The sequence below is a fragment of the Equus quagga genome, chromosome 4 (genome assembly GCF_021613505.1).
Source record: "Equus quagga isolate Etosha38 chromosome 4, UCLA_HA_Equagga_1.0, whole genome shotgun sequence".
Taxonomy (NCBI): Eukaryota; Metazoa; Chordata; class Mammalia; order Perissodactyla; family Equidae; genus Equus; species Equus quagga.
This window is the reverse complement of record NC_060270.1, coordinates 136,619,207-136,644,103: the sequence shown is the minus strand read 5'-3', so window position 1 is coordinate 136,644,103 and position 24,897 is coordinate 136,619,207. Positions and strand designations below refer to the sequence as shown.

Sequence of the window (24,897 nt, the reverse complement as noted above, 5' to 3'; positions counted from 1 at the left end):
TTCTTTCTTCCCATAACATCTTTCCCTATCCCAGCCTCTTGAAATGCAATGCATCTTTAAGGTTTGGCTTAAGGAAACATCTTAAGTGAGAAGATATCTTTTACTTTTTTGCACATCTACAATACTAGGTCTTATTTCTTGCTTGGCAATATTCACAAACGTCCTGTGATAATATTGGTGTATACTTCTTATCTCTTCTTTTTGTTTCTTGGGGGCAGGAATCATATCTTCTATGTCTTTTCATCCTTCTAAAAATTCAGCACAGTGTCTGTATGTGAGTCACTCAAGCCTGAACATCTTTTATCTTTCTCATGGTTATTCTTTCTCCAGTCATTCTTCTATTTCGTCAACATTTCTAGTTCCTTGACTCTTCCAGCTCTCTCCCTACCTATCAGCAACCTGCTTATCTTTACTTCTTTCCTTTAGATTAGACTCAATTGAGAAACCACTGACCATCGCTTTAACCTGTCTCTTGACAATCTCCTCAATTCTCTTGCCCAACTGTCCTTTCCTCTCACATGTCCGGCAAAACTCCAACTCTGAGTCAATTCAACTGTCTACTCTCTTTGCTCCTCTATTCAAATTGCTAAGCACTGCCATTTAAAAAAAATCCAATGCTCATGCAGATAATTTAATGGTTTTTATCCTCACCAGGGTCCTTAACACACTATGAGACATTCCTTCCTGGTTTCCCTAGTTAGTTCTCTATCCCATTCTCCAACAGCTATTTTAAAATGTTTTTGCTGTCCTCAAACCTTTTCCCCCTTGCCTCCAAGGCTGGATTAAGTCCTCTTAGTATGAGTTCTCATGGTACTCCTAGTTAACACGGCCATAGCTCTTAGCACTTTGTTTTCCACTGCCTATTTAAATCCATATATCTTACCAGACTTTAAGCTCATTGAGAATAAGAAATGCAACTTATCATTATTGAAACCTCAGAACTCAATATAGTACTGAATACTCAATAAATATTTTTTGAATCAATGAGTGAATAAATGAACACATAAATATTAGTCAAACGAATGAGTACATCATACAGAAATCTCATATGGTTATGTTTAGGGCCAATCAATTAATTAATAACGATAAAAGCTTAGGGGATGAAAAGTATGAAATACAAATGGTTTCTAAAATTTATAATAAATGTAGAGTTACAGCTAGTTAAGAGTTTATTACTATTTCTCTCCCAGTGACTGGAAGAATGGAAGTTGGTCTCATATATAATAGGATCTGATAAAACAGGCCAAAGGGTAAGTGATTAAGATCCAGCAAATGTAGTTTGTCTGCTAATTCTAGTGAGGAACTACAAGCACAACACAAACTTGATCACAGTCCACAGTACTCTGCCACGAAGAAGGCATTTATTTTATGACGGCCTTGCTTCACTTCTTTCCTTTTAACGCGATTCTTTTTAATCGATTTATACTTCTAAAGACATTTGCAAGACGGCAATGACTGACAAGGTTAGGTGGCCCAGAAAATAGCTAGACATCGCTCCAAATCTTGAGAGGTAACTCTTTTTTTTTATTACTTTTCTCTGGAATATCAGTGATGTTTATCTTCTTATTTGGTATCATGGAACTTTGCTTCGCGATTTCAGTCTGTTTCAAAATTCTCCTGCTGTAGGCAAGCCAGAAGAGTCCTGCCCCTCACAGTACTCACCCTGACGTTGTGAGGATGAAGGCCTCCCGGGTGCTGCGACATATACTGGGCCAGGTCTGTGTGCTACACAAAGTAGTGGAGAGAGTGACGTTAGCGGTGCTTGGCTAATACCCTAAAGCAGACCGTAGACTTGACCATCAGAGGCCCGAAGTTCAGAACTTTTGAGAATAAGGAGCATAAGGTACATAACAAGGTTTTCTGAGATTCCACTGTTAAAAGTCAAACACAGCATGCCTTCCTAAGCTGCTGCTCCTAGAAGGAAGACTGTTTCTTGGCACAAAGAGATGCTCCTTGAAACGACTGGCACTGAACACAGAGAGGGGGGTTTTCACTCCCCAAGTGTCCTTGGAGGCAAGTTAAGGACACACGCCTGATGATTTCTTTCTGCTTATTTGAATACTTTTTCCTTTCAAAAATGCAAAATGAGTTATTCTTTAGTAAACTCGTATACAATTTTTTAAAACCTTGTGATTTACATCTTTATTGTCAATGAAAACATGTTGGGTTCTGCTCAGATCATGATTAAAAATAGATAAAAAATAAGTGCAGGAGTTTTATTTAGGAGGCAAACTCAAAGTGCTTATTTATTATTGCTGGTGAGGGGGAAAGACAGCAAATATAGCGAGTAAAGAAGTAGGACCAAAGAACGAGTCTGGGCACAACAGGCTCTACGAGCCACAATGATGAAAATTTCCATGACACTTTCCACATTGTAATGAAAGTTTTATCGTGCCATAAAATATTAACAGATTCATTATACAAGCACCGGGCTTTCCCCTCATGCTTCCTAAAGTGCTGGGGCAACTCACCACGTATTCAAAAACGAATGTCAGTGTCTCTTTGGTGTGGATTATGTCATGCAGGAGCACAATATTGGCATGTTTCAAACCCTTCAGGAGAGAAGCTAGAAAAATTAAATAAAGATGTTAATTCAGTCATTGATAATGAAAGCGTTGCCTTAAAAGGCATCAAGCAGCATTTATTTTTTAAACATTTCACATCAAGCATTCTGGTTTTTTACTGCGGGGGGGGGGGGGAATCTCTTGTTGTGAAGTAATATTTAAAATCACAAAGGACCTTCACTATTTGTTAAACGGCAAGTCATTGCATTTACATAACATTTTTCTTAGAGGCTAAAGCAGTTGAAAAAATGTGTTTCCATTTACCCAATCAATTTCATCAAAGCACTCAGAGCACTTTGCAAATGCTTTCCTCTGGGAATCTTATCGTCTCTGCTTCAGAGCCTCAGGAGAGCAGGCTTGGAGAGAGGCCATTGGGGGAGCAGGAAATGCAGTGTTCTGCCTTGCAGGGCAGGACTTTGCGACATGACACCATTCTCTAAAATTCAAAATCCCACAGCCAGTCAACAGGGCCCATGGAAGTGAGTGGTGGAGGGCAGGGATAAGAGCATGCGAGGAAGGATTGTTGAAACATAAGAGCGAGTGGAGGGGATTTCTTAAAGGCAGAATTGCAAACCTCTGTGGACAGGAGAAAAGGCAAACTTGCAGAGAGGAGAGAGCCAACCTTAGGGAGCCCAGGGCAGTGGGGGGGCTGAGGACTCTCTTACCTCGTCAATAACAGATTATTAGGTCACTAAAGGAGGCCTTAAAGGGGAGAAGTCACCACAAAAAGCCGGTAGATGAATGGGAGGGGGTTTGAAAGGCTGTCTTTGGGGGCTCCAGAGATAGGAAGACCCCCAGCTTCAGGAGAGTGGAGACCAGAAAAGGCTCAATAATAAGATGATGATTCTCAGCTTAGGGCATCTCTGCATGAAGAAATAGTATCCTCAAGACTTAAAGGAAAGGAAAAGTTAAGTACAGAAATTCTAACGAACGTTCTGTAGGGTCCATCTACCTATCATGAATCTCCTGCACCAACTCCCTCCCAGAGTTCTGTAAGATTAAAGACAAACTCAAATACTCCCTACAAAGTTTGGAACACAATTACTTCCTTCAGGAATCTTATGTACTGATCCTCTGTTGTTTTTTCCTCCTGGCAGCCATTCTCCCTTCTAGTGGGGACACCTCTATTTTTCTCTGGGGAACCAACCCTCTGCGACTCAGCCATGCTCTTCTGGTGGGGCTGACCCAACCCTACCCAAGAGTGGGCATGTGACCCAGGCCTAGGCAATCAGAGCACAGCACGCCCTAGCCACAGTGAGCGGATCAGAGACAGGCACAAAATCCAAGCCTGGGAGAGCCCTGTTTTGCTGGTTTTCCTGTTTTCCACGAGGAAAGAAGTGCTTTCTTTTCCACTGTGAGGGCTGAGCTTGTAGGATTTAGCCAGGAGTTGCTATGGTCAGATTACCACCACCTGGCGAGAGCATGCCTGGGAATAAATCTAAGGCAGAGAAAAACAGTGTGGGGAGATGGAGAGACATGGATTCCTGGTGACATTGTCTGCACCCTGCAAGCCCGTAGTTAGCAGATCTGTGAACCAGTGAATTTCCTTCTCTACTGAAGTCAGTTGGAGCCGGGAACCTCTTAGCACCAAAGGCTCCTGCCCACACCTTTGCTCTAATGACTCTTTTTGCCCCTCGAATCCCTATGAGCTAAATGTATTATTTCACTTTTACAAGTACATGGCTTTGTAAATGTAGTAACAGCTTCACAGGCCCCTATTAATGTCTCTAGTCCCAGACTGAAGACTACATGGGAACTGGGGGAGTGACTTTCCCCCTCTTTCAGATGCTGCCACACCACCTAGTGCAACACTCAGCCCAGAGTAAGCACTTAATTTATCAAAAATATTTATTGAGTGTTTTAACGGAAAACTGACTGTGGAGCCAGAAGCCCTAATGTGAATCCTGGCCCTGTCACTTTCTGTCTGAGTGAGCTCAGGAGAGAATCTCAACCTAAGTCTCAACTCACTCCTTATGAAAAAGAGATAATGCCTTTCCTGACTTGACTTCACAGGATGACATGAGGATGGAATCAGAGCCCATGTGTGGAAACTTTGGTAAATGTAAAGTGTCACACGGGTGCAAATTAGAATTAATACCCCGGCCCTCAGCTTCTTCACCCTCTCTTTCACCTTTAACCCCACTAAACCCCTCCTTCCAGATTAACATCTTAAAATTTTGTTTATGTCATTTTTGCGAGAGTTTTTACCACCTTCCGTAGTCACAACAACACTTCCGACATTAGTGGAGAATGCTTGTATTTTATGTGTATTTTTATTTATAAATTATGTTCATGAATTTCTCTCTCTATGCACACACATTACAAAGGATATACCAAAATTAGATTTTAAAAGCAAACGGTAAAGCCGAAATTACTAAGAATATTGATATTTTATTTTTAATACAATTATAGTCTCACTTAAATATGATATTACTAAAACTCCTGATGCTGATTTTTAAAATCATGACGGCATGTTTTGTTCATCACAATGGCTTCATACTATCATTTGCTAAAAAGCTCAGGAAATAATATCTACTTAGGATGAGGCTCACAGCTAACAACAGTCAGTATACATCTTTATTTCATACAGTTTTTCTTGATAAATTCTGTTACATAGGAGTAGGGAAAGTGTCCGTTTTGCCATTTCTCTGCTATTCTCTTACCTTTGCATTAGTAGTCTTATCTTCAATCCGCAATTTCTTTGCAGAAATCTTCTGAAACCGTCAACCCCTTTGATGAGGATTCACTGCTCTAGTCAATTGCAAATACTCTCAGCTCTTCTCCCGCCCCCGTCTGATCTGTCAGCAAATCTGTTGGCAATACCTTCAAAACATGTCCAGAATCCCTCCCTCCTTGCCATCTCCTCTCCTACTGTCCTGGGCCACTGTCACATCTCACCTGAATTATTTCAGATTAACTAGTCTCCCTGCTTCCTCCTTCCTTCCCGCGGTCTCTTCTCCAGAGAACACCAGTCACTGTGATCCTTCCCAAATGGAAGTCAGGGCCTGTCCCCACCTGGCTCCAGACCCTCCAGTGGTGTCTCATTCACTCCGAGTAAGATGGAAAGGACTTACAATGGCCTGCCCAGCCTTGCACCTCCCACCCTTGCTCACTTGGCCGTAGCCACATTGGCCCCCCACCTGTATTTTGGACACTTCCAAACACACTTCCATCCCTGTCTTACACCTGCCCTTGCTCCTGTCTGTAATCCTCCTGTCTCAGCTCTCTGCATGCTTCCTCCCTCGCTTCCTTCAGATCTCTGCCCAAATGATATACATAAGGTCTGGGCTTCCCTGACCCCTCTTGATGAAATAGCAGCCCCCACCCTGACCCACAGCAGTGACCCTGTGCCCTGCAGTATGCTTCTCCATGGGTCTGTTGCCCCTGACATGTTATCTGTTTGCTTGTTGTCTGTCTCTACCTTTAAGAATATAAACTCCATGGAGAGCAGCTGCTTTGGTCTTTTTTTGCTTACTTCTCTTTCCACAGTGCCTAGGACACTGTCTGGGATATGATGAGCACTCAGTAAATATTTATTGTTGAATTAGTGTCACTAACGACCTAATATTTCTATACCTATGATTGGTTGGCATTAGGTATTTCTGTTGAAGATGTTTTATTCTCTGTGTCTTTGAATTGTCTTTATAAATGCTGTGTGTTATGACCATGTCTACTACTGCTTTTTTAACACCCCATAACTACTGAAATACTTATATAGAAACTGTGACTTTTGATGAGTAATAATAGGGAATTTTCATGAAAGAGCAGATGACGTTTAAAGCATTTATCTCACGGTATTGGTATATTGCTTGGTCCATCCAGCAGAAGTATCTAAAAGGCCTACAGCCTCAGATGCGTGGGCCTTAAACCTAGGAAGAAAAAAATCTTTTTTTTAAGTTCAAGGCCACCTCATAAACTTCACAGGAGGATGTGGTGTGTTCCACAGGCTGATCAGCTGAGGGATGCAAAAGCCAACTGAGAAGCGGAAAGAGCCTAAAATCAGAGCATTCTGATCCTGTAAAATTGTTGTGTTTATAATTCACATAGTCTAAGTATACTTACTTTTGTTTTTCTTCAAGGAGAAGACACTAGGATAAATTTGGGAGTCTTCAAAGCACCAGACAAATGGAATCACAATGGAATTACTTTAAGTGCTTCTAAAATAGTTTTATAATGATGATGATGACGACAATGATGATAACAGCTAACACTCATTGAGCACTTCTCACATGCTAGGAGTTGTAAGAATTTTACATATACTAACTTGGTATGATCATGAGAACACTCAAAAAGCCAAAGAGAAAACCTGAAGAAAACAACATAATCTCCTATGAGGAAAAATGACCCACGACAAAACATTATTCAGCTCATTTAAAAAATGCAGAGTGTTTCTTTCTTTATTTTAAATGTCCAAAAAGGTATTTAGTATGACCAACTAAATACCACTGGAATTCCACCCAATGGAATTTAATCTGATTCTCATATATGTAAGAGATTTAATAATGTAGAAAAAATTATTTTTATCTTGCAATGATATAAGAATATTTAATTTCTTGGTTTTGTTCACGTCATTTGGGTCTGTGGTTTAGTGAAGTTTTGGGAAAATTGATGTTTTGCAAGTGCAATGGGTCATGATGTTTTGATATTAGTCTACTATGTTCTGCTTTAGTTTAGAAGAAAATGCAAGGATGACAATGACAAGGAAGAACAAGGCTGACTTTCAGAGTCCTAGGGCACAGCTGTGTAGAGAGAGAGTGCCTGGTGGTCCAAGCCCTCTCCAGATTGTGAGCTCCCAACGGCGTAGATTTTCCCTGTCCGTGTCTTTGCATCTCAAGCACCTGGCACAGGCATGGCTCGTGGTGCTCAATAAGTGCTTGTGAATTAATGAAGGCCCGATAGTTGTAATGAGTTTACGTAGGAATCATTAATGGAGCCAATTCCCACAACTCAACCCACATTGGGCACTGAATTTAAAACAGTTCGTAGTTCCTGATGTTACCTTTTCTCTGGCCTGTGTGTCACAAATCAAGTCAATGAGTTGAGTGATGCATTCCAAGAAAAGACATCATCTAGATAAATGTAGATAATTATTAAGACACATGTTCGATAATAGTTAGCATCTGATTTCTTTGGAATTGCAATCCCAATCACATACCATCATCCTACCACTGTTTTGTTTTATAAAAATGTAACTACGCACTTGTAAATATGTCACGTCCCTGCTGTGCTTTGATTGCATTCAGTGGAGGGCTTCTTGTCCGCCAGACCTGCCATAATCTCTGTGTGGTAACAGCGACTCAGCAGTTCTAACTGGCATCCTCCACCTCATTGTATGACCTTGGGGAGGTGACTGACTTTATTTTTGGCTCAGCTTTCTCATACTTGGACTGGGAATAATTACTTTGTAATGTTTTCTGCTAGAGAATGATCTTAAAATATTCTCCACTGCAACTGTTTCTAATTTAAACACTGCAATTACTGGAAGTCGACAGAATCAGAATTGACAAATAGATAATATTACGTATTATTTTCTTTAAAATATTTCTTCAGCATTTTGCCTAATATTTATACAAAATGTATCATAAAAACAGATTTTTATTTTTACTGTTGCTAAAGAGAAATGCTTGAGTTAAGGATTTCTAAATTTATCATAATAATGTAGAAAGGATTTTGAGTAAACAGAATGGATTCTAACACCTAACATCTCTGATTACTAGCTCTGTGACCTCAGACAAGTTACCTAACCTCTCTGAGGCTCAGATTCCTTCATCACTACAATAAAAATTACATACTTTACCAACTAAAGTTGATGTAAGAGTTTTAAAAAAAGATTATGGGGGGTAGATTATATCAGATGCCTAGTCCTCAAAAAAAGATTAGTTATATGGCTGCTTCCTAAGTAAATGCTGTTAACAGGCTGAAAGTCCAGGAAGTCCTTTTTAAACCCAAAGTGTCTATTTTTATAGAAGATACTTAAAATAATACACATTATCAATATATTGATATATCATTTAATAAAATTGGGGAATGTGCTCTTCTATAAAAACTTAAAATATTAGCCTATTCAAATGGAAGTGTTTTCTTCTACTTGTAAAAATAAACATTTAAAATGTAATTCTAGAGCCAGTTATGAAAGATTTTCTAAGTTGCTATGAAGACTTCTAATCTTTATAATTAGCAAAGGAATGAGGGTAGGGAACATGTCTTTGTGTACAGTGCTAGGTACCCAGCAGCCAGCAGAGTACCTGTCCATAGCAGGAGCTCAATAAATATTTGCAGAACGAATGCATAATGTATGGATTTTTGAATCAGAGAGATTTGGTTTGAATCACGGCTGTATATTGGAATAATAATACTATCTATCTGTAAAGGTTGTTAAGAGGCTTGAAAGAGGTAACACATGAAAAGTATCTGGCACACGTATTAAGAGATGTTTCTCTTAGTGCTGTTCATACTTTGGCTAATTCATAATATTTCATGTTAAGATCAAATAGTATTCCAAATGACCAGATTAATAAACTGCCACATGTATTCTACCCATAAATAGAAAGACTGTACATGCAGTAAAATCCTACTCAATAAATCTTCGGCTGATACGCCATCAGAGCAGCCAAACTGTTCAGGAAAAGTAATTCCTGCTTCAAGGCTTTTTAAAGAAGCCTGCGTTACTCGTTCAGTTTTTCTGCACGTGGTTTTCGGTTGCCTTTTTAGCTAGTGACCCTGGATTTTAACTAATGAACTCCAGCTGTTCTTATTTTGTCTTCCAGCCCTTCTCATTTAACCTCCTGTCTCCCTGGTCTCACATCCCTAAAGCTCTTACAGGAAAAATGGGACAGTGCCAAAGTTTTCCAATTTGGCCTCATGTCTTCTAGCGGGGGAGGGCTCCTCTAACAAGGGGTCCCAGCTTCACGCTGGTGGAAAAGAAACATTCATTGTTGGAAATTGGATGCCTAACAACCTCCAATGTGTCAAAAATCCTTTTGTGGTTTTTAATATTATACAAGCAAAGCATTCAGTAAGGTAAGTCCATAAAACAAACCCAGAAAGCCCACAGTCGAATACTAAATATAATTGCAAACACCTGTGATGGAGAGGCGATTCTTCAGTAAATATGCAATAAGAAGAACATTTAGCATACAGAACAGTACAGGTCCAGCTTTTGTGAACCATGCTGAGAACCATCTGTTAGCAAATCCGGCAAAAGCTTTCACTGTTCAAGTCAAATGTCAACCTGAAAAACATGGCTGTGGGCAAATCTGAGTGAGCAAGCTGACAAAGGCAGCACCGCAAGAACGGGGTGAACCTGGGCCTAGAGACCCTCCCTTTATGTTGGTGACCCGGGATTTCCATTATGTTTAGAAATGCTCTTTAACCTATGCACACATCTCTTTTTAAATCTGATCATCCTTTCATGGGGACCACTAACAAGTACATTAGTAAATGTAGCTTCCATTATTAAACACTTAAAACCATGCTTTTCTCCAGAAGGTACCTGATCCGACCCAGATGACCCGATTGCCATTTGGTCCTCCCACTCAAATTCAAAAAGATGTGTTTCCCAGGGGCTCTGAAAGACTTTTGAAAATGGCATGAAATTCAGTTATAAACTCATTTTCTGAATTGCTTTTTCCATGCCTATTTGCATAACCCATCCTTCCAAGCTCAGTTCCATATCTACTGACTTCATTAGCCACCCTGAGACTAGCTTCTCTCATCTGAGCTCGTCTTTTTTACCTCCATTATAACACTTGTTGTAACTTGAATCATCTGCTCTCTTAAGACTGAAAATGATATAGAGCAAAGATCAGGGCTTTCTCTTCTCATCCTTCACAATACCCAGCAATCTGCTTTGCCTATAGTATGTGCTCTATGAAGAAGGGAATATGAATAAGTTAAAAGGGGAGAAAGTGAGACTGGGGAAGAGCCATTTCTCTGGGTTTTTGCTGAAATGGGTAGCAATCCTACTATCATTTTATTTCAAATGGCTCATATAAAAAGGTTAATAAATTGCATTTTTAAGGATTTATTTTCACTATAGTGGCTTCTCGATTTTTATGTTATAAATTATTTAGTTATCTTGATGGTGAACAAGATATCACTAGGGAAAAGAACAGAATGGAATAAGAGTAGCCAACAATTGTTGAACTCTGAAAATGAACTCTGTGATAAGTACTTTATATGCATATTCTCATTTAATCCTCGTAACAACTCAATGAAATAGGTACACTTAGCCTCTTTCTGCAATAAACCGAGTCTGAAAGAGGTATAGGAATCTACACATAGTCACATCACTAGTAATTGGTAGATCTAAGGTTTAAACCTGAGTCCATCGGACAGCAGGTCTCTTACCCACTTGTGATACTGCCCAGGTTACAGAGAATGGACAGGGACGACAGTAAAAAACGCACGCCTTCCCACAGAGTTCTTCAATGCTATCTAAACAACTTATTTTCAGGCAATTTGCTTCCTGAGAATTTGTGTGATTATATATTTTTCTCTCTTTTATGTGCATTTTTCTGGGGTTACATAGCCTTAGCATTAGTATGGGGCCAAACACACAGAAAGTATTGAGTTCGTACTCAAGACTCATTGAGTTCATAGTCTTAGTCAACTACTGTAACAGTTTTGAATCTTAATTTCCTCAGGAATAAATAATAAAATGATAGTATAAATGTACTTGGAAAACTGGTATGAAGAATAAAATTGCAATTATAATATTACTTTTAGAAATATCAAAAGCTAAACGCTGAATGACTAGACCCAATGCATTTTTTAAACCAAATCAAGGACTTAAAAACAGATCTCTTGGGCCCGTTGGCTGTTCTTACCTTCCCGGATAGCTGTAAATGGGACTCCTTCCTCTGCATTCATGCTGATGACTTTTAAAGCCACTAGTTGTCCGTTTATTCTAGGAGAATCAGGGGACAGGGCACACGTTTATCAAGATGGTTCATAGCGGCAGTTTATACTAAGGATAGTTTAACAAAAGTCGCTTTCCTTCAAAATAGATTCCAGTGTATGAATCTACAATTTTCTCAAAATAAAAAGCTTTAAAAGTCATATGTATATTTACCAAAACATTTTTTTTCTCTTTACCAAAGTGATATGTGTTCATTATAGAAAATTTGGAAAACACAGAAAAGCACAGAAAAACACCCCAGCAAATCCATCCTCATAATATTTTGATGTATATTGTTCCTTCTCTTTCCTTTTGTGCACTTACGTGAGCCATCTTTATTTTTCGTCTGAATCGCTGTGGTGGCCTCTTAACAGGCTGTCTGCTGGTACACTTGTACCCTACTATCTACTCTCAACAGAGTAGCCTCGGGCACTCTTTTTAACTGAAAGTCAAAATCAGTCATTGCTCTGCTCAAAACCCACCACTATCTCCACATTTCACTTTGAATAAAAGCCAAATTCTTACAATTGCCTCCTGCGCCCTACAGGACTTGCCCAGTGCCACCATTCTCTCTCTCCTCATCTCCTCCTCCTCTCCCCTTATTCATTGTTTTGTTTGCTGATGTAAGCTAAGTGCCAGAGAACGGAGAAGATTTTAATGAAAGTATAAATATATCGTTTTTAATACAGTGGGATTCATATCACATTATTAGTAACCTGTTTTTCCTCTAACTTTTTCTCTTGTACTATGTGATGTTTGATAATGACATAATATGTCGTCATATAAATATGTAATGTGTTTAGCCAATTCCAAATGCTTTTAAATTGTTTCTAACTTTTGACTACTATAAAAATACAGTGACAATCATATTTGCAGATCAAAATTTTCATAGAGCTCCTGTTATTTTCTTAGGGTAGAGGTTGAATTGCTAAATCAAAGAGCATGCTGCGCACAAGTTTTTTTATTGTTTTGAACACATGTTCCCAAATTGATCACACGGCCACACCAGCACTGCCTTGCCAACACTGGACCGGGTTGTTTTTTAGAAGAGTTTTAGATTTACAGAGAAATTGAGAAGCTAGTACAGCGAGTTCTCATGTACCTCACATCCAGTTTCTTCTATTGTTAACATCTTGTATTAGTATAGTACATTTGTTATAATTAATGAACCAATATTGATACATTATTATTAACTAAAGCCCATAGTTTATTAGGAATTCTTTAGTGGTTTGTGGGGTTCTTTTGCAGTAAAATTATATTGTTTATTATGGGTTGCATAGTAAACTGGTAAAATTTGGGGGTAATTTCCTAGTAATACATAGGAAAAGCCATAAAAGTACCGTACCCAGGAATTTTTCCCAATAAACTTATATAATAAAGATTTTAAAAATTCCAAATGCAGGAAAGATATCCTCTATTGTATTAGTTAGAAAATAGAAATATCTGAAATGTGCAGTGGTTCGAGGAACAGTTGAAAAATTTGTGGTACATCAATACAATGGAATATTTTGCATTCATACAAAAGTTTAATTCCAGGGACATGTAGAAAAAACATGGAAAAGAGTTATGATAAAATGAACAGTAGAATACAAAATAGCAAACACTTTGTCGTGGCTTTATATAAACTGTGTGCTTATGGAAGACAAAATGCACAGGGGCAATTGCTGTGCTAAAGTGATGGATTATAGATGGTTTTTAAATTTTAAAAATCTATTTGCTGTTGTATATTGCCTTTTTTCATAGCATTTATAAGTTTATTACGGCTTTCCAACTTTATTTCAAAATACTTTCTCACAGTAACTATTCTTTTTGTCTCTTTTAAAGTAGATATCACAGTAGATAGGTATAAATTTATGAAATAAATCAATTTATCTTAGTCCTTTTTTTTTTTTTTTTGCTGAGGCCACCAAGTCGGCCCCTTGTTCTGCCTTTTAAAAATCATATTTCTGGGGCTGACCCGGTGGTGCAGTGGTTAAGTTCGCATGCTCTGCTTAGGCAGCCCAGGGTTCGCAGGTTCGGATCCTGGGTGCAGATGTGGCACTGCTTGTCAAGCATGCTGTGGTAGGCATCCCACGTATAAAGTAGAGGAAGATGGGCACGGATGTTAGCTCAGGGCCAGTCTTCCTCAGCAAAGAAGAGGAGGATTGGCAGCAGATGTTAGCTCAGGGCTAATCTTCCTCAAAAAAAAATCATATTTCTTTGATCTGTCTTTTCTTACACTTGTGCTACACTAGTTTAATTATTGTGGCTTTTGAACACATTGAGAATACATTAAAACTCTGAATTAGACAATTATTGACTTCTTTGTGCTGTTAGATTTTCTAATCCAATACGCTTATGACTGTCCCTGGGATGACCTGTGGGACCCTATTCTACTCCCCTAGGGCAACTACAACCCCTGCCTGCCCTCATCTCTCTTCTCTCTCCCCTCCAATGCCAGCTTGCCCTTGCCTCAGGGACTTGTTACTTGCCTGAAGCCCTCTCCACTCTCCACGCACACAGCTCACGCCTCACCTTTGTCAGGGTCTCTGCTCAAGTGTTCCCTCTCAGCGAGGCCTCCTCTCATCACCCTACTTAGAACAGTAACCCACCACCCCACTCTGGCATGCCCTGTCCCTCTGCCCTGTTTCACTCTTTCCACACAAACACAGTGTTTTACTAAATTATTTATTGTCTATCTCACCCCCACTAGAACGTGCACTCCATAAGAGCAGGGATTTTTGTCTCTTTTGTTCTCTGATGAATCCTTATTGGCTAAAATATGCCTGGCACATGGTAAGTGCGTAGTAAATATTAGTAGAATGAATAATGCCTGTTCAGCTTTCTTCAAGTCCTTTATGTCCCTTAGTAAATCTTTATATAAATTCTGCCCATTTTTTGTTGTTGCAATTGTGAGAGAAATTTCTCTACTATATTTTCTATTAAATGATTATTGCTAACACATAAGACAACTTTTTTTTCCTGAGGAAAATTCACCATGAGCTAACATCTATGCCAGTCTTCCTCTATTTTGTATGTGGGTCACCACCACAGCATGGCCACTGACCAATGGTGTATGTCTGTGCTCAGGAACTGAATCTGGGCCACCAAAGCAGAGCACACTGAACTTAACCACTAGGCCACGGGACCGGCCCCCATAAGACAACTTTTGATAAGTATATTTTGATTTTGTAACTGAGTACCTTATTGTTCTATCTTACTACTTTTAATAGTTCCTTAGATGATTCCCTTGGGTGTCTTGGGTAGACAATTCTATAATCTGCAAAAATTGTATTCAGTCTTATTTTTTCTCATTGCCTTGGCTAGAAGTTTATGATAATCTTTAACAATTAAGGATAATGGGCATTCTTGCCCTATCTCTTACTTAATAGTGACGTCTCTAGTATTTAACAAAAAAGTTTGTGGGCTGTGGACTTGAAATCTTCCGCATCAGAATAAGGAATGATCATTCTATTTCTTTTCTGCTCAGAGTTTTAAAAACTAGTAACTGATGTTGAATTTATCAAGTGCCTTTTTGTCATCTATCTCTAAGATATTTTTTAATTTGTTTTTAAATCATAAATGCAGTGCCTTTGTGGTAAGGAAGAAAGTGAAAAGTTTGATTTTATTTCCCCACCCCAGTCGCAACCACTAAAAGTGTCTACTTTTAACAATCTCTTGTGCATTTTTCCAAATTCCTCCATGCACATACAAATTTATACAGGTACAGTACATCTGACTGCTTTTTTTCTAAATGAGATCATAGGGTACATATTCTGTAGCCTCTATTTTTTCTCTTAAAATAAGGCACATCTTTTCATGTTAGTCCATCTATCCCCTGCTTTAGACGGCTGTGTGCTATTTCATTGTTTGGTGATTATTCACCCAGTCCTCCAGTAATGGATATTTGTAACCAGGTTTTCACTTTTTCTGCTACAAATCTTGCTGCAATGAATACACTTTTACATGTATCTCTGTGCACTTGGACAAGTATTTCTAATATATTTTTCACATTATTACTAGGCTGAGTCTCTTGAAGAAAATCTTTTATATTCTCAGTTCCTAAGATAGTCTACGGAAGTGAATTAAATCCTCTTTCCACATAATATATTTAAAATGACACTTCTCCTAAAATCTTGTTTTAACAAGTGAAAATATTAACACAAGTACTAAGATCAATAGTGAATATTTAGTCTTGTCGTATTTATATTAAATTTTTAAAATTAACATTTCACCACTATTATTTTTATTGAGCCATTATTTTTCTCCATTGGAGTAACATAAATTAAAGAAATCAGGCCTTCCAATGTTCCCACCTTGACTACAAGCAGTGGAGGTCATGGATCTTTAATGCATGCTTCACAAAGTTTGTCGTTAGCCAGAATGGGCACTTGGCTTCTGGACTAGCAGCATTTTTATTCTCCAGCCATTTGGTATATTTTGCAAATAGAAAACCCAGGATTTCTATTTTTTTTTTTTTTCATATATCATCCTTTGTAGAAACCAACTTTAGTCTCTTCCATGAAGGCAAAGTGGGAGGACGGAGGATCAGACTCAAGGTTGCCATTGCAAACCTGTCATGACTTAGGGAGGGACTTGAAAACCCTTTAGAGACACCTTAGCAACTGCCCTTCTCACCAGGCTGAAGAGCAGGAATTGTTCCTTGGGCCAGTCTACTTTCTTTGTATTGAATAAAAAAGAGGAAAAGCTGATAAGCATCTTAGTGGGCTGGCTTTCATCGGGACAGGGCAAGTTTGTTTTCCTTTCAAGGCTATTTAAATCATCGTGTCTCTCCCTGTCGACTATGGTGTCTTGCACAGGTCCCAGATGCTGTGAACTTCTGCCATGTGTCAACTGGCTTTATAATAACAAATCAGAGGATGGGATCCTCATCTCTAAAGTCCCTCCCAGCTATGAGTCACTCACCTGCTAATCCCCTTGTAAACCGTAGCGTAAGAACCTTCACCCAGCTTCTCCAAGTTCAAGTAGGATGAGGCTGCCCCAAAAGGGAGGCTCTTCCTCTGCTTAAGGGGAACAGGGAGGGGTGAGAGGTGGGAAAGAAAGAAAGGAAGAAAGAAAGAAAGAAAGAACACCTTTTTAGCGTTGATTTTTTTTTTCAGAGAACTTAGACAGCGTTGCCAGAACGTACTTGGGAAGGCCCGGTCAGGAATTGCCCTGGAGGTAAGGGCCAGCCTCCCGGGGACAAGCATGCATTAAATTCTTGATCAACATCAGCTGCTCACTCACCCACTGAAAACCCTGCCTCAGATCCTCTTCCTGAAAAGAATCACTGTTACTCCGTGGCCTTTTACTCTTGAACTTCCGTGCACGGACAGCCTGAAGTCCCCTGGGGTGAAATGAAGTCATGGAACATGATGCTTCCTTTAGATCTGTTAGCTAAAGAAAGAAGAAAGTGCAGGAATAAAATTTATGCAAAGTCAAGATTTGGTGGCTGACATAAACCGGTTTTTCGTTATTTGCCTGATTTTCACTCTTCACATGTTTTCTGAGCTTCCTACATCCCCAAAAGACACCTTTCCTGAAAGTCAGAGTCCTAAAAAAGACCATACTAATATCAACTGCTCAAACATGACATTCTTTTTTCACCTAAAAATATGTCTTTAACTCTTGGGTTAACCTAAATCTCTCTGATGGATGGTTTCCAATTTTTCTCTGTTTAACTCAGGCTTTTTTTTTTTTTTCATGTCCCCTTAATTTATCTCCTTAGGGGAATAATTTTCTGGTATGGCGTTGCTAATAAGCATGAGCTAATTATTAAAATTTTGAATCCTAGCATACCAATACTGCAGCTTCATTTTCGAGGTTCAGCTCTGTAATTTAGTACTTGAGAGATTTCAAGAGAATAACTAACTTTCTCAACTTCGAGGCAAGTGAGTTTCGTGCAGTGCAAAGCATAGGATTATTTTTCCCTTTTGGTTTACAAGAAAATCCCTAAATTTGATAACAACAGCCACAAATTCTCTGTAACTTTAATAGAATTTTCTTTCTATTGGTTTCGACCTACCGCAGAAAAATCAGACCCTGCTTCCAAAAGGGAGTCTCTGACCTCCTTGGTTTATCAATAGAGGAAGACGCGCCTCCTGGATACAAATACCTCGATCGCAGCCTCCATCGTCACAGGCGCGCTCCTCTGACAGCTGTGTGCATCGCCTCCCTCCCAACAGCGATGGCAGCTGCATCCAGGCTGGAGAGTCTTTGCACACAGCTCTTGACCCATAATCTTCTAGGTTCAAGGAGAAAACCCGTGCTCGAACCTCTCCCCTCTGCCTCTCCCGTCCTTGTCACTCCCTCCTGCCCGAGGTCAGCAATGCTAGAGATTTCATATGACCCACATGAGGGCTCTGCCTGGAGCAGCCTCATGACTTCAGCAGTTTTTCCTTCCCGGTGCAAGAAACTATAGATCAGAAAGGCAGCTGGCTGCGTTCCTCTGTGCTCAAATGAAAACAGGATGGCTAAAACATAAGATAGAATAAAATTTGGCACAGGTAACGTTCTTATTCTAGCCACAAGTTAGTGCTGTGAGTACATAGTTTTTATGAGTTTATACTGCTTAGCCACGTAAATGCTAATGATATTTATTAGGCTTCCCTGGTACTAAGGTGGACAGGTTGAGGAGTATTTTCTCCCTGCTTTCATCTGAAAGCATCCTGCTTTTCTGACTTTAAATAAATTTGCAACCTAGCCAACTTTTAGTAGTCAGAGAAACCACAGAATCATAGAACAGAGGAAGGCTGAGGATATCTACTCTGCCTCTTTGCCTTCAAGCCACAGTGCATCTAACAGTCCCAGAGAGGCGGTCATTCATTCATTGATTCAAAAACTATCTAGTGAGCACCTGTGTTGCTCTTACCATACGGATAACAACTTCACCCAACGGTGGAGAGAGAGGTGTGTGAATGAAATACCTCCTTCTCTCCCTCTCTCCCTCCTTCCTTCCTTCCACATAAATGTAATTCTTGTTACTATATTAATAGCACGACAGGTCAAGGAACTAGCTCCCGCTAGTTTGTAGCCTTTGAACAGAACTACTTTCTCTCAGACTCCTAAGGTTGTTGCCAGTATAAGGTACTAATCTGAGTGATCAAGAATGTAGGATACGCACACACACAATCTTATTGTTAAAGGAAAAAGTGAGAGTCATGTCTATTACCACAACAATATTTATGTATATTTGATATCTGAACCTCACAACGGTTTTAAAAAAAGCTTTCAGATAATTTCATTATGAGCATGTATTGAAGTTTTATTTGAAAATCGCCACAAGAGAAGAGACCTAAAACAGGCCAATTCAAAGATTCACTCAGGGAACCAGCCCAGTGGCGCAGTGGTTAAGTTCACACGTTCCGCTTCGTTGGCCCAGGGTTCGCCAGCCTGGATTCCTGGGTGCGGACGTGGCACTGCTTGACAAGCCATGCTGTGGCAGGTGTCCCACATATAAAATAGGGGAAGATGGGCATGGATGCGAGCTCAGGGCCAGTCTTCCTCAGTAAAAAGAGGAGGATTGGCAGCAGTTAGCTCAGGGCTAAACTTCCTCCAAAAAAAAAAATTCACTCAAATTACAGACATTTAGTTGAAAGAAAAAAAGTGACTAGTTACACTAACACACAAAAAAAGAATATTTGGTTAAACACTATTAAACATTTGGCTGACAATCAACAGAGAGTGAGAGAAGCTAGTTCCTCAGAATATTTCTTAATTCCATTAGAATTTATCATAATTTGATTACAACACATTTTATCAGAATGCTGATTTCTTCCTAAAAAGAGATTGTGATTTTCATCATACAAAAGTTATATCCCAGACCAGGTTTGAGTTAGTCGTTTTTTTTTTTTTTTATCATCCTCTAATTATCAAAAGTTTTAGAATTTTTAAATATTTAGCATTTTTATTAGCCTAGGGGGTAATTTACCTAAGTCACAAGTTGCTAAAACAGTATAGCCTGATTTTTTTAAGGTTTGTGTGTGTGTGTGCGTGTGTGAGGAAGATTAGCCCTGAGCTAACATCTGCTGCCAATCTTCTTTTTGCTGAGGAAGACTGGCCCTGAGCTAATATCTGTGCCCATCTTCCTCTACTTTATATGTGGGATGCCTGCCACAGCATGGCTTGATAAGCGGTGGGTAGGTCCACGCCTGGGATCCAAACTGGCAAACCCCGGGCCACTGAAGTGAACGTATGAACTTAACCGCTATGCCATCAGGCCAGCCCCTTTGTAGGGTTTAAAATGCTATGTTTAGATTCTTGAATGGGCTCCTGAGGGAAATTGTGAAATATTCTTGAGATTTTCAAAACTAGAATAACTTATGGTCTTGTTTAAGTCAAGGAAAAATATTAGATGACTTCTTAAGATATTTTCTATCACTGTATCCAAAACAATTTTTGTTATCAAAAATTTCTGAATAAGGACAGAAGACTCAGACGATTTCAGTTTGATTTGTGAATCAGACCCAGTTTACGTGCCACCCCAGGTTGGCCGGACCAACCTCGATGGTTGGCTGCTTAGTGGGAGAAGCCCCCCTCTGCTGCTCTGAAGCCTGGCCACTGTTTTTGCCATCTCCCGCTGTCACAGACCAAAGAGCTCCACACATGAAGCTGACTGGCAAGGAGAGACCCTGTGCCTGGCCACTAGCCTGAATGGACCAATACAGGCTCCAGCTTCTCCAGCACCTTCCCGCAAGGGCCAGGCGGCACAATGGTGAAATGCAGGGAGCCCCATGAAATGCACTTCTACCATCGTGAAACCAGCAGCATTTGCTCTGGAGCAGAGCCTGGCTCAGAAACATGCTCCGTTTATTTGCTCTCCTTCTTCTCTGTGTTTCTTCCCCCTCCCCCTCACTTCTGCTTCCCGGGATGCTCCTGACCCCCTCCCCCTCAAAGTCGAAGCTGTGCCTGAGGCTCCGCTTCCAGGGCATCTGTGTGAAGACAAATGGTAGTCATTGTTTAAGCAGCAGTAAAATTATAGGTTAGTGATCATTTCAGGCTAGCTTCTCCCACCCTACGTTTTTGGAGTCCTATTCTCTTTCTCAATGGTGTGTCTTCAAATTACTGTGTGTAGTTCAGAGTTTGCACTTTTTCCCATCATTGCATACTATCTTTGTAAAATTTAGCCAGATTATTAGGAATTATGGTCTAATTATATTTCTAGAATATGTAGATTATCACAAGCACTCAACAGATAATAACATGAGAAAAATGTGAAGTTTGTGTCAGAAACTTTAAAAATAATCCATATACATCCACACCACAGAGTAATATGCAGCTGTAAGAAAAAAATGAGATCTCTACATAATGACATACAGTGATCATCGAAATACACTGTTAAATGAAAAAAGCAAAATGCTTTTGTGTTTTCTGTGTTACCTTTTGTGGCAAAGAAATAAGGGAAAATAAAATGTAGTCAGTAGTCTTATTAATAGTGGCAATATTACTCTTATAATTTTAAAGCTGTTATTGGTGTATTTTAGGATTAAAAAAGTAAGTAATTATGCTAATATTACTAGAAACCAAACTTGTTTCAGCATAAGAGAAAATATACATAAATATCAAATGAAAGAGATCAAGTAAAAATTACGTGATCTTAAATTTGATTTGGAATAAACAAATAAAATTTAGTATAAACATACTTTTTTCCTTTAAAAAATTGCTATCAACCAAAAAAGATCTAGAAACTTTGACAAATTAATAGCAATAAGCAACCCCAGTGCTAATGATCTATTGTCTCTAAATACCATTTTCCATTCAAAGGGACCAAGCATCCACAAGACATGGTGGCTGAAGGTCTGGAGCATGAAATCCAGGAAGTTATCAAGAAAGATGTCCCAGGTTCATCTTAAGTCAATGGGAGTTATGTCAAAAGGACATATAGGAGCCAACTTAAAGGGACTCCCTTTTGGCTTAAGATGGGACAATTTTAATATCAAAAAGAATAATGATGGGGCTGGCCCGGTGGCATAGTGGTTGAGTTGGCACGCTCTGCTTTGCTGGCACAGGGTTTTCGGGTTCAGATCCCAGGCACGGCCCTAGCACTGTTCATTGGGCCACACTGTGGCAGCATCCCACATAAAGTGGAGGAAGATTGACACAGATGTTGGCTCAGTGACAATCTTCCTCGGGCAGAAAGATGTTAGCTCAGGGCCAATCTTCCTCACCAAAAAAAAAAAAGAAGAAAAAGAATAATGACTGCAATGGATTGGAACACACAAAATATGTAAAATCCATAACTTTATAGTGATTCTAAACAAAAACAGTCACTTGGAGATTTCTAGTGCACCAACTCATTACTCTGGATATTGATAAATAAAAGGGAAAAATCAAGTATTTATTTTGTCTTTTCTATACTAATTGTTTTTCCAGGGTTATCAACTAGTCAATGAGGGGGAAAATCGTCTTCATAGAAGAATTTCAGCTAATAAATGCAGAAGAAACGATAGAAGTAGAAAATTCACTATTACACAATGCCTAATGCAGTAATGGATCTAAGCAACAATCATCAATGAATGTTAAAATTCTTAGGTGAAAGATTGAAAGGAGCTTTGCAATGAAGGGTCGGGTTGACGCCATCTGAGTCCACTGATCAATCTCAGCTCCACTAAATTTGGGGCATCCAGACCTTACGTGTCTCCTGACGCGATACCACTGGAAGAACACAGCACCACCTGTGATGTATTTTTGACTAAAGAAAAAAATTTAATCTGAATCTAATCAAGTGTCTAGTTCTAAAACCAAATCACAAGAAATACGGAGGACAGAGATGTTAAATAACACCACAATGAAACGAACAGCGAAATCAGAAAGGACGAATAACCCGATTTCTGTAACAAATCAATGGCACAAAAAAAGAAAAAGAAGAGAATTAAAAAGTCTTAAGAGATACAACAAACAAATGCAATATGGAGATCTTGTTTGGATCCTGATTTAAACAAATCAACTGTAAAAGGACATTTCTTTTTTTCCTACAGCTTTACTGAGGTATAATTGACAAATAAAAATTATATATATTTGGGGCCAGCCCAGTGGCATAGTGGTCAAGTTCGTGCGCTCTGCTTTGGTGGCCTGGGGATGGCAGGTTCAGATACTGGGCATGGACCTATACTCCGCTCGCTCATCAAGCCATGCTGTGGTGGAGTCCCATATACAAAATAGAGGAAGACTGGCACAGATGTTAGCTCAGGGACAATCTTCCTCAAGTAAAAAGAGGGAGATTGGTAACACATGTTAGCTTGGGGCCAATCTTCCTCACCAAAAAAAATATATATATGTTTAAGATATACAAGGTGAGGGGCTGGCCCCGTGGCTGAGTGGTTGAGTTCACGCGCTCTGCTTCGGCGGCCCAGGGTCCCGCCGGTTTGAATCCTGGGTGCAGACATGGCACTGCTTGTCAGGCCATGCTGAGGCGGCATCCCATATGCCACAACTAGAAGGACCCACAACTAAAGGTACACAACTATGTACTGGGGGGGCTTTGGGGAGAAAAAAGGAAAAAAAATTAAAATCTTTGAGATATACAAGGTGATGTTTTGATAGATGTATACATTGTGAAATATTTACCACAATCAAGCTAATTAACATGTTTATCACCTCATACAGTTAACTTTTTTTTTGGTGAGAACAATTAAGATCTACCCTCTTAGCAAATTTCAAGTCTACAATGCAGTATCGTTAACCTTGGACACCCTGCTGTACGTGAGATCCCCAGAACTGATTTATCCTGCATAGCTGAAACTTGACCCTTTGACCACTCTTTCCCCATTTCCGATATCCCCCAGCCCCTGGCAACCACTGTAAAATGATACTTCTGAAACAAGTATGGAAACTTAAATACGGTATTAGATGATTTTAAGAATTTATTTTATTTATTTTTTTGAGGGAGATCAGCCCTGAGCTAACATCTGCTGCCAATCCTCCTCTTTTTGCTGAGGAAGACTGGCCCTGAGCTAACATCCATGCCCATCTTCCCCTACTTTATATGTGGGACGCCTGCCACAGCATAGCTTGATAAGAGGTGCATAGGTCCGCACCCAGGATCCGAACCGGTGAACCCCAGGCCACGCAGCAGAATGTGTGCACTTAACTGCTGTGCCACCAGGCTGGCCCCAAAAATTTATTTTTAATTTTGCATGGTGATTATGTTTTTAAAGCAATCTTATGGTTAGAGATGCATGCTAAGTATTCACAGGTGGAATGACATAATGTACTTGCTTTAAAATATTACCGAAAAATAATGTTGGAAATAAAAAACCAGCACTGGTAAAAACATTGGCAATTGTTTAAGCTGGGTGATGGCTATCTGAAGGTTCATTTTGGTGTGTTTAAGAATTTTTTAGGGGCCAGCCCCGAGGCCAAGTGGTTAAGTTTGCGCGCTCCACTTCAGTGGCCCAGGTTTTGCCTGTTCGAATCCTGGGCACAGACATGGCACCGCTCATCAAGCCATGCTGAGGCGACACTCACATGCCACAACTAGAAGGACCCACAACTAAAAATATAACTATGTACCAGGGGGCTTTGGAGAGAAAAAGGAAAAATAAAATCTTTAAAAAAAAAAAAAGAATTTTCTAAATAAGAAAGTAGAAAAAGAACAAATTTTTAAAAACACAACTCACATGCAATCCATACATTTTGATTATTTATTTATTTCCTTATATTCCTGACTACATCCAACAAGGTGGAGGGAAGCTTTAGATAAAAGTACAATAACAATAACAATAGTAACAGCTGCCACATCAGTGCCTGCTCTGTGCCAGACTCCATGCTGATCTTCCAACTCCGCGACAGTGAGTGCATACCATTATTCTCGCCACTTGATCATGAGGGAACTGAGTCTTAGAGAATTTAAGTAACTTTCCCAAGGTTACTAAACTAGCAAGCAGTAGAAAATATTTATAAAGCTCCCCAAAGACTACCAAACTTCCCAAACTTTATTTAATGAGGAGACACTGATAATAGTATTTGCACAAAGAGCACAAAAATCTCAGTTTGGTCGTGTGTCTCGTTAATGATTAAGCCTAATTTAAATTAGTTATCATATTTAGGATGAACTGGTAATAGATAAGTGACTCTACTTTGTTATTCAGGAGGCATGTGACATCATCTTCATTCCAAACAAAAGCTACAGAGTATGATCCTTCCTTCTTTCCGGAGGACGTGAACTTGAAACTTCACAGGCTGTGAGTGCTGTCTGCTGACAACAAGCAGAAGTGCAAACCCACAGTATCTGGGTCTCCTCCATTCCTTTATATATGTTTATGATCTTTATTTACATCATCTTATTATTACATATCAGTGTGCTATTTGTTTCCTTGTACCTAGTTTCCACAAGCTGATGGTGCAAATTCCAGTGTTATCTTCTATTTCCACCACCTTCAAGAAACAGTGAAGTTCAAAACCAATGAGCTATTGAGAAAGTATGTGGAGCTGGATGACCATATTTCCAAATTTCAC

At 39.5% G+C, this 24,897-nt stretch overlaps 1 protein-coding gene across 4 annotated transcripts in view; it reads right to left on the bottom strand.

Annotated features, from left to right (window-relative positions):
• Nucleotides 1–17,680, bottom strand: part of CDK15 (cyclin dependent kinase 15) — an 85,164-nt gene extending 67,484 nt beyond the window's left edge. For 2 of the 4 annotated variants that reach the window (XM_046659358.1, XM_046659361.1), the window contains exons 1-6: nucleotides 17,558–17,680; nucleotides 16,690–16,839; nucleotides 16,369–16,466; nucleotides 11,393–11,472; nucleotides 2,472–2,566; nucleotides 1,663–1,725 (exon numbers count right to left, since the gene is read on the bottom strand). In XM_046659358.1, coding sequence (XP_046515314.1) covers nucleotides 1,663–1,725; nucleotides 2,472–2,566; nucleotides 11,393–11,472; nucleotides 16,369–16,466; nucleotides 16,690–16,839; nucleotides 17,558–17,680 — 609 coding nt within the window. Of the gene's footprint in view, nucleotides 1–1,662; nucleotides 1,726–2,471; nucleotides 2,567–11,392; nucleotides 11,473–16,368; nucleotides 16,467–16,689; nucleotides 16,840–17,467 lie in introns of all 4 variants that reach the window. The other 2 variants (XM_046659359.1, XM_046659360.1) reach the window with 2 other exon arrangements.
• Between the last annotated feature and the right edge of the window lie 7,217 nt (nucleotides 17,681–24,897).